At 41.8% G+C, this 10557-nt stretch overlaps 1 protein-coding gene across 1 annotated transcript; it reads right to left on the bottom strand.

Moving 5' to 3' along the window:
• Positions 1 to 4161: 4161 nt before the first annotated feature.
• mims1b (mitochondrial inner membrane scaffold 1b) lies at positions 4162 to 8208 on the bottom strand. The gene is made up of 4 exons (XM_006795990.3): positions 8086 to 8208; positions 6544 to 7016; positions 6037 to 6148; positions 4162 to 5336 (listed from the first exon to the last, which is right to left on the bottom strand). The coding sequence occupies exons 2-4, from the start codon at positions 6963 to 6965 to the stop codon at positions 5022 to 5024; spliced, it is 849 nt and encodes a 282-aa protein (XP_006796053.2). The 5' UTR covers positions 6966 to 7016; positions 8086 to 8208; the 3' UTR covers positions 4162 to 5021.
• Between the last annotated feature and the right edge of the window lie 2349 nt (positions 8209 to 10557).

Here is a 10557-nt window from a genome sequence, read left to right as displayed (position 1 = left end):
AACATTAAAATATTCGCTGACCTTTGCTGAGAAAAGATGGAAAGTGGTGAAAAATCATTGACTTTTTGACAGCTTGGACAGCTTTTTCTCTCCTGACCTGTGCTTCACCTCATGCTTCCTGGAGGCATCTTGACACTCGGGTCATGTTTGGCCACTGGCTCACACCTGAGGAACACAGATTGTCTTTGCACTAAAATGATTGGAGGACTCGTTCTGCCCCCCGCTTCTTAGTCCCTGTGGGAGAACAAACAGGTGTTTATACGAGGGGCCGTGGACTGCATAAGCAGCTGTTCATTAGTCTGGACAGCAGAGGTCACTGCAGCTCACGCACGCAACACGTTTCCATTTCCATGCAGATCTGATTCATAATGAAGGAGGCCGGCTGGTGCGTGACATTTGCATCTGCCCACCATTTCTGGATGCTGACAGCAGAGAGAATACTCAGACCTCACTGCTTTCTCTGTGTGAGGTGTGAATGTGGACAGTAACCGACTGAGCAGACCGGACATTTTCCCACCTGTTGTCCTGCCTGGGGATTTTATCTCTGGGGAGCATCTACGGAAATCTTAGCAAGTGCACGCCCCTTCTATGCTTTTAACTTCTGCTGAATTCAGGATTTACTTTAGAGCCTGTATTTTCAGTATAGGCAGGACCTGTTTCCTTTTACTTCTCTACATTTCAGTTTAATGTTTAAAACCAGCAGACTGAGTTAAATGATCCTAAAATCTGTAGAAATGATGGAAACACCAAGTTGGGTGGTCTGTCACACTGACTGTCTAAACGAGAGAAGAATCGCTCTGAGAACACATCCTCCACCAAGTCAGCTCACTCTCTGAGCAGTAGTTATTTTTAATGGAACAGTATTAATATATACATTTTGTGTTTTTTTTTAAATTTACTTTAAGAAGTTTGCACTTCAGTAAAAATCAGATAAGAGTAGCATGGGAGAGGTCTACTCTGATCACACAAATATGTATGATTTGCAAATAACTGGAAATGAATCATTTGACCTTTTTACATAACAGACCCACTGCTGTCAGACTCCACAATAAAGACTTTTGCAGCTGATCAAACACACAAACCCACACATGTGCAATAAGACTGCTATATGTGCAATTCTTGTGCAATTCTTCTTCTGACGAAGTTGTATTTTTGTATTTTCCTACTCAGTTGTATATAGTATTTGTATTTGTATTTTATTCTATTGTATATAGTATTTTATTTTATTCTATTGTATTTTATTGCATTCCAATGTTTTCTAATTTCTGCTACATAACTTTGCACTTTTGCTGTAACAAAACAAATTTCCCACCTGTGGGACTAATAAAGGTCATCTTATCTTATCTTATCTTATCTTATCTTATAACAGTCAAAAACCACAGAAAAAACTGTTTGGCAAGTTTGCAGCTCAACACAAAACTGTGTTTTTCTTACAAATGTCACAGTTTAATAAACAAATAAATAGGCTTTCCAGCCCAGTGGTATGACATTTATTGTTACAATAATCGATCAAACACTCATTTCCTTACTTTTTGTTTTTTGCTTATTGCAGATTTTATCATACAGTATTTTTTCCTACTATCTAAGAAGCTCATGTTTTTTCTCCTGACACACTTTCTTTAAAAATAAAACATATTTTGCAGTCAACTTGAAAGAAAGGCAGATGTGAAATAAGGTCAGAGGTCAAATGTGACATGATATTTGAACAAAAACTATAATTTGATATTTAGAATCCACGTATATAATCCCCTATAAGCCCCCTTATCCAGGTTGACAGGGGTGCTGGATGTACAGTAGACCCTGGACAGGTCAATACGCTGTCACAGGGGCAATTTAGAATCATCAGTTAACCACACTGACTGGATGTCTCTGGACAGAGAGAACCCACAGACACAGGGAGAACATACTAACTCCACACAGAGCATTTTGAGCTCATGACCTCTCGCTGCTAACCACTGCACCACCACGCTGCTGTATATGCATGTTTGCTGTCAATACAAAAACAGCTGTAAGAAAAATTATTTTAAATAGCTCTAATAAGCATTATTATCACCTTGACCTTGAGATCAATCTGTTGACCTTGAAGGAGAGGTCAGAGTTCAAATGTGACATCACCATGACGGACCGTGACAGCATCCACATCACTGCAGCTGCAGCACCAGTCTGTCTGTGGATCTCCTGCTCCCTTCTCCCCTCAGTCTTGAACAAGACCCACAGATCCTTAAACTTCTCCGCTCTTTCTGGCTGAGGACCATGGCGACGTGATATTTTAAATCTCTGTATGGTACTTCTTATTTGCTGACAATACAAACAACACTGTTTGTTTTTTGCAAGCTTTTGACCAACATGTTGCTGACCCTGAAGAGCCAGGATGTATGGCACAGTTTAACGGATTGTTAACACAGTCCCCCTCTGTAACACTACAAACTTTTATCAGAATTCATTCAAAACTTTTGAGCTACCGGGTTTACAGACAGAAACACACAACCACACCAAAAACAGAACCTCCCTGGCAGCTGCAATAATGGATGATTTTTTGGCACATTAAGCGTTTTTATATTTCCTTCCTATTTTTGATTAAAGTTTGTTAGCACTAATGTTTAATCAAAAATAAGAAGGAAATGTAAAAACGCTTAAAGTGCCAAAACAAAAATCATCCGTTATTGGAAGTGCGAGGGAGGTTCTGTTTTTGGTGTGGTTGCGTGTTTCTGTTTGTTAGCACTGTTATTTATTCCTGCTTACATTATCTATTACATCCACTCATTCTCTTCTGTAGGGTCCTGGCTATACAACATGCCTCATTCACACAAGCACTTCTACCTATCACGGGACATTTTATGTTTAATCTCCTCTGCATCTCTATAAAACCTGAAAAGTCAGATGACACCTCACATGATTATCAAAATGCACCAAAAGAATTCAATTCAATTTTATTTATATAGCGCCAAATCACAACAAAAGTCGCCTCAAGGCGCTTCATAGATACAGAGAAAAACCCAACAATCATATGACCCCCTACGAGCAAGCACTTTGGCAACAGTGGGAAGGAAAAACTCCCTTTTAACAGGAAAAAACCTCCGGCAGAACCAGGCTCAGGGAGGGGCGGGGCCATCTGCTGCGACCGGTTGAGGTGAGAGAAGAAGAAGAAGGGGGAAAAAAAATCTAACACTGATTAACATTTGCTCAGAAGGATAATAGCCGGGAAACTTGAGTGTGAGTAAGACATGGAGTCAGTTTAGGTACAGAGGCTGTATCCCAATTCAGGGTCTGCTTAAAGTACACAGCCTCAACGATCCTCAAGGGCCGCGTACTTAAAGACCGCTAAGGCCGGAAGTGAGAGGCTTTTGAAATGGGACGGTCTAGCCCCCGTTGCGCTGCCCAGGTTGCCTAGCAACCATGATACTAACAGCTGGAAACGTTTCATACAGCTTTGTTTGACAGAAATGAAGGAGAAAATCTTTTGTTTATTTGTTTGTTTGTTTCTACATGAGCTTTGATCATTCTCTGTAAGATTAAGCTCAGCTATTGAACGGCGTATATTTTAAAGTAAAGGCTGTAAAACCAAGTTAGTACAAACGTCACTAATGTCACATAACTTTGCCGACATGTGGCCAACACTAATGTTTTAATGTTCTTCGTTATTAAACATTTGCACATAAATAAGTGACATAATATTCAGTACTTAGTTTACTAAGTTACTCTTCGGGCGCCCCTCATCCGCCGTTTTTTCCGGCAAAATTATCCACACCCACCGCCGCGCTATCTGGGATATGTTGGGCCACCAAGTCTACACCGCCACATCCTTAAAATTCAGGGAAATTAAGAACGCATTTGAGGGCCGCATTTCGAGCAGCCATCGAATTGGGACAGCCTTAGTCACGTCGCTGTGACGTAATCGGCCTTAAAATGCGGCCTTTAAGGCTGCAGACCCTGAATTGGGATAGAGCCAGAGACATCCCATCATCTTACCTCTAATCCATTAATGGAACATACCGGAACTTGAAATCACTGCAGAAGCAACTATTTATGTCCACATCCACATTCTGGTTATATACAAAGACTAATTAACACTAATTGACCTGTTTAGACTGTGAGGAAAAGCTGAAGCACTGAGAGAACACGCTGTCACATTACATAAGACACAAACTTCAAGTTTCAAACATCATTTGGTTAGCACTTGACTTTTATTCAGTTGTTGTTTACAGCAGACATCTGTGTGAATTCCTGACAAAACCAATTTGTCTTTGTGCAAAAGTCATGAAGACCCTCTTGCTGTTCATGTGTGACACTGTGTGTGCAGCTCATTCATGCTTTATGCACCGCACATTTACTCACTACTTCCCTAACAGTGACACGAACACTGAAACGCTGTCACGCATTAGCTTTGGCTATCACATGAAAATACATTAGAAAACTTTCATTTATCTCTCATTATATTAGAAAAGACAGCAGGTGACACTCTGAGCCTTGAGAAAGGCTTTAATGGACTAATACACACAGATGAGCTTCAAGTTTTATTCCCTAACAGCTACAATGATTAGTACTGCTCTCTCCAGGTGCTGTTATTACACGGACACATTGTTCATATCTCTGAAGCCCAGACCTCCCTCCACCCCCCCACCCCTTTCTGTAATGATGGGTGTGACAAGAGAAACAAGAACAGCGCTCCTCTTTAAACAGCCAACAGAGTGAGTGCAGATTACTTGAGTGTGTGCAAATCCAGTCTGAGATGACAGTGTCAGAAGGTAGCATTGCCAGCAGCCCACTAAGCTGCTGTCTAGTCTACACTTTCAGTGCAGGGAGGCAGAGTTCAGACAGAAAGGGACTCGGCTGGACACTTAAACAGAAAACATGACTGAGAGGTGTGAGGAGGGTTTCAGGACAGGGATAGTGCAGCATCTCTCTCCTCCTTCCAGTCTCAGAGGTACCATCTGCCATTTGATTCCCACATTACTCAGTACATCATGTTGAGATCACAACATGACCATATTTTCAGAGACACCACCTGTAGACATGATTTTCTAATCGTTTTTCTTTCGAAAGAAGGCTTTTCCCTCAGAGACTCTGTCTTTGGTCTCCTGCAGTTTCTCAGAGAACTTGTCTTTCGTCTCTTCCATTTTCTCATTGAAGCGTTCTTTTGTCTCCTCAATTTTCTCTGAAAATCTCTCCTTTGTCTCCTCCATCTTTTCTGTCAGTTTCTCCTTCGTCTCCTCCATTTTGTCCTGGAAGTACTCTTTAACTGGTGGCGGTGTGGATAAGTAGCCGTGCTTGCGGAGATACTGAATGGACAGTGACGTGCCGCCCAGAGTCACCGTGTATCTAGCAGGTGTTGCGATCTGTAGGAGAGAAAAAACAAAACAAAAAAACATCAGTGGGTTTAAATACACTGTATGTGTTTTTCATATGTACAATGAGACAGAACAGCTCCAAACAAAAGATCCAGGTTCAGTGGTTGTGACTGGTGTGGGAGTGGGATAATGACACGCTTGTTTAAAACCTTTGTTCCCAGTACCATTACTGGGCGAATTAGCGCCATGATTCGCCCTGTTCCCAGAGCTAACTGGGAACAGAGTTTGACCTAGTTTCTTGCTAGGTCAAACTAGCTCACATAAAGAAAGTAGTCTGACCCTGTAAATAAGTAATGAACACAAGTGGAGAGCTACAATCATAACAGTTGCCCGATTACTTGAGCTCTGTTCTGGATGTTTAAGTTGTAAAAGGTGGCACGCCAAGGGTATGCAATTCTGAACAGATGGGTTTTAACATGCAATTTAAAAGTGGAGAGAGAGTTTGTAGTTCAGAGATCTGGTGGAAGTGCATTCCCAAGTCTTGGGGCAGAACAACTAAAGGCTCTGAGTCGGGTGAGCAGGTGGCACAAACAGAAGGGAAGCTGAAGAAGAGTGGAGTGTACGACGGGGTTAGTACGTATGGAGAAGATCAGATAAATAAGGGGGAGCAAGGTTATAAAGTGCTTTGAAAGTAAGAAGCAGGTATGCTGCAGGGAGTCAATTTAAAAGTAGTTTGGAATTAATTTACCTTGTACATGGCATATGCAGTCAGCGCATACCCACTCGATGAGTCTCTTAAAAGGCCAACTAGTGACTCTGGTAGACCAATCATCTCCAGGAATGGCACTACATTCACACCTCTGAGGAAGCAAAAAAACCCATATTTTCATATCAATGTTTTTTGTTTGTTACAAAACTTAACGCTGACCTATGAAACATTCGATCATTGAAACAGTGACTCAACACTGTACCAGTGTGGAACTTTATCTCTAGGCACTTGTTACTGCTCAGCCTGTGACAGGTGCAACTACCAGAGAGTTTAGAGCAGTCTGAGGCCTGAGTCTTGAGCTCACAGGATTTCTCACAATGTACTGACCTCCTTATTTAAAACTCAAAGCACCTCCCACTGCAACAGTAGCTGAGTCAACAACAAAAGCATAATAATCTCTTGATGATATGGCACATCAGAATTAGATTTAACATTTAGTCCTTCATAAACATCAAAATAAAGTCATTTAAGCAGAGCACCACTCACTTCATAGCAGCGTAATAGAAGGTTCCAAACCAAACAGAGGAAGTCACCAGATGCACAGGGATCATCACCTTCCCATACTGTTTAAAGGTCCTTTTGAACCTCTGGAACAGGCCGATGGACTTGTCCTGAAGAGGGTCCACCTCTGCTGGATCAGGAGCTGCTTTCTCTCCCTGGTTGTCCTGTGTCTGAGGCGTCGTGGTGCCAGACTGCGGCTCCTCCTGTGCAGACTGGTGCTTTGGTTGGTGTGCTGCTGTGCTGACAGCTGAAGTGGAGAGCCAACGCTGGCTCACAGGTGGCGACTGACGGAGGGCGCGCCAACAAAATGCTACTGGGGTCTCGGGGACGGCGATGCCCAGCAGCAGTGGGCGCACCGCCGCCACCCGTCGGAGTGTCCCACGAGTAAGGATGCGCTGCATGATCATCCTCCTCGTCTCTTCGCCCTCCTCCTTTCAGCTGTGACGTTCGACCACAGACTGCAGGATCAGACAGAGAAAGGCACTTTAAATTGTAATCTAATTAATCTAATAATCATTTAATCTATGAAATGCTCATCCACAGTTGCCAATTTAAACTGCTTATTTGGGTCCATCAAGGACTCAAAACCTAAAGATTCAACAAGAAGAAGAGAAACAAAAACCCAACACCCTTCTTTCCAAACACATGCCTAAAAATATTCCTTCAGCGAAAGACTGATAAATTATCGAAGTATTTACTTGTAAAGTGACTAATTTCAGCTCCATTTTCAGTCTGAAATGCACTGACACGTGCTGGGCACTCTGGGTTATCTATGCTGTGTACTAAACAGCCCTGATCTAAGTCCCTTCATGCACTAGCTGTAATGTAATGCCACAGATTAAAGGTCCCGAACAAACCCTGCTTAATGACCGCAGAACCATAAACTCACCACCTAAAGTGAAACTAGTGGGTGAGAGCTTCATGCAGGGAGTTCTTCCTAAAGATATTAATTTATATTTCTTATGTGGAGCTGCTGAAAACACAGAAACTGAGCTAAGTGACTGCTGTACGACAGCACATTTTAGCTGACCTACCTACAGTTAGCCAAACCCAAGCTATGTGAAAGTACTGCAATTAGACGGGAAGTCACAACAACGGTCCTCAAAATAAAAGCACCCAAATACGACGGCGGACATTCCTCGTGACTTATTTTACAAGCAGCACCCGGAAATGTTGAGTCACAGTAATGGAAGATTTTCACAGGGGTCTATTTCAGGGTGGCTGACATTGGACAGTTGTGTCCTGAGGACAAACAGGGCGCAGCTTTTAGTTCCCATATAACTACGTGGGTCTTTGGCGGGTGGCGAAGCAAAGATGCTTCACTGATTAAAGCAGACAGTTAGTCTAGCTTAGACACTGACCGACAGCCGTGTGCTAAAGCCAAACTCTGAACAGCTGCCAACTTCGGCTTCTGACGGTTAACGTTAGCCTGTTAGCTAGTTGCTCTGCTAACTCACGCAAGCAATAACTAACCAGTACGTGAATAAACAATACTAAAGGGGTGGACAGAAAGCTGACTGCACTTACTAGAATTTAGGTGCTGCACTCCTCAAACCGGAGGGCCATGCGAGCTATGTGTCGTTCAAGAACCACATTTATCGTTTCAGCAGCTCTGACTGCGTGGTGGAGAGCAGCGTGTAACCCTAAGTGCGCAAAGACCGACGGGAAATGAAGTTCTCCCGCCTCCGACTGCGACGGTCCAAAGATACGTTAAAAATACATTTCCCGGCGTTGATAGCGGTGGATTTTTTTTCTTGATCATGAAGTTGGCCAGTGGTTTGTTTTTTACTCACTGTAAACAACGTGTGGCCTTCAAACACGGACACATTGGGCTTTGCTAATCCATTAATGTCAAACAAAAAGTTGTTTACGTCTGCTTGTTTAATTAAATTATAGGCTTAACCCAGAACAAACAAAGACTTCATGTAGTCTGCAGTTATTAGCCTGATTGCCATATATGAAACACATTAATATTATAACTTATTTTACTAGTTGCAACGTTGCTGTTGTAATTAAATGTGCTATATAACCATATAAACGACAAACATTAATATGACTAATCTCGGTAGATTTTCAACTTATGAAAAAACAAAACAAAACAAAACACAAAGACCCCGCCTAAACTCAGACAAGCCTTTCATGGCGTAAAAATGTTTCATTACATATTAACATGAAGAAACGTGACCTTTAGCACATCGGCGTTCTGTAATACACGACTGTCACCAACAGAGGGCGGGCGGCTCACATGAAAGGAGCCAGTGTGTTTGTAATGCACAGCCAAAAGTAGCAGTATACAGAGAGTACATGTTAATTAGACATTTTTTGTTATGTTTTGTATATTTTGTTGTTTCTAATACATGTAATTATGCTTTGGGTCACTTGGCTTGGCTTTAGTTATTTCCCGTTTAGTTATTTCCCATATTTACTTGTGGTCAATAATTAGCTGACTATATCTGCTTATTAGGATTCAGTCTCCTTATACTCAGCAGAATGCAGATGCCCACTGATAAAGGGATGAAGAAGGGTCTCCCTGCAAATCTGTAGGATGAATCTGTGATTGAGGCACAAGCACACCTGGAACTGAGCTAATCCAGTTTGAGGACAAATCACATTAATCCAGTGTTCCACAGAAGAATTTCATCTGTGGTGTTTGATATGTGACGAACAGCTCACAGAGCAGAGGAATCAGTCAAACATACCATGACTGCTGGGATACCATGGTTCCTGAACTCCATGTTCTAATGAATCATTTTATGTCAGTCATTGGAAATATTGATACATGTTTGTGAAATAGCAGAAACAGCAGAAGTCAGTTCTCATTCACAAAGCTCTAAAGACTAAGAGGATTTTTTTTGCCTAAAGCTCTAAAGCTTTAGGTCTGCAATTTAAATGAAACACACAGTGACATTTGGCAATTTCCAACACTTCTAATTGGTTGATAAAAGCACACTAAAACACTTCAAATCATCACTGATCCACAGTTTCAGTCTTATATATTTACAGTGCAATTCCGCAATGCCTATTATCGTCAATAATAATGTCACTCATAAGCAATACAAAACTCTTGCTATTATATTCTTTTCCCCAGTGTTCAATGTAATGCATTGAGCCTTTCTTTTCATGAATGGTCGACTACAGCAGCCAGCTAAGAACTCTAAGGTAGTCATCAGCACAGCATTGTCAAAGCTAGACAGCATAAAGACTGTTCTGATGCCATTTCTGCAGATGCTGCACTCAGAATCTGGTAACAACAGCATGAATCCATGGATGCAAAAAAACCTTGTGGTAACATTGCAGGATGCAAGAGCAGGGTGCAGCGTTGCGGGGGAGTGCTTTCTTGGATCTCTTAATGCCGATTTATCATGGTTTAAATTTCACATGTTGTCTGGATGTTGCATATTGTAGATTACATTTTTGCCATCTTTGAATGCATCCAGAGTAATAATCAATCTTATTACACAACAAGACTTCTCTTAAACTAGTTTTATGAATATGACAGTGGGCAGCCTAGCTGGGCAACTTAGCTGGGGGCAAAGCAGTGAAATAAATGAAGCCAAAGCAAAAGGGCCCCAAAAAAGTGCAATTCCTCCAAAGCCTTCTTGAGGCTGGTGCCAGTGCCCATGGACTCCTATGATAAAATGATAATTTTTAAAAATTTTAAAAAGCCCATACTAAATTCAGTTCAATTCAATTTCATTTTTATACACCAATACACAACAATAGTCACCCCAAGACACCTTATATTGTAGGTAAAGACCCTTCGATGTTAGAAAAACCCCAGCAATCAGACGATCCCCTCTGAGCAGCCCCTGGCAATGCAGGGAAGGAAAAACTCCCTTCTAACAGGAAGAAACCTCCAGCAGAACCAGGCTCAGGGAGGCCATCTGCTGTGATTAGTTCGGGGTGAAGGGAAACAGTGGAGAGAAAAAAGAGAGTGCTGAGAGACAGAATAAAATAATTATGATAAAGTGGCTTGCTGTAAAGTACAGTCTGTTCATG

This window comes from Neolamprologus brichardi, chromosome 11, assembly GCF_056152115.1.
Source record: "Neolamprologus brichardi isolate AB-2024 chromosome 11, ASM5615211v1, whole genome shotgun sequence".
Taxonomy (NCBI): Eukaryota; Metazoa; Chordata; class Actinopteri; order Cichliformes; family Cichlidae; genus Neolamprologus; species Neolamprologus brichardi.
Note: the sequence above shows the minus strand (reverse complement) of the source record. Positions and strands in the feature narration are given on the sequence as shown.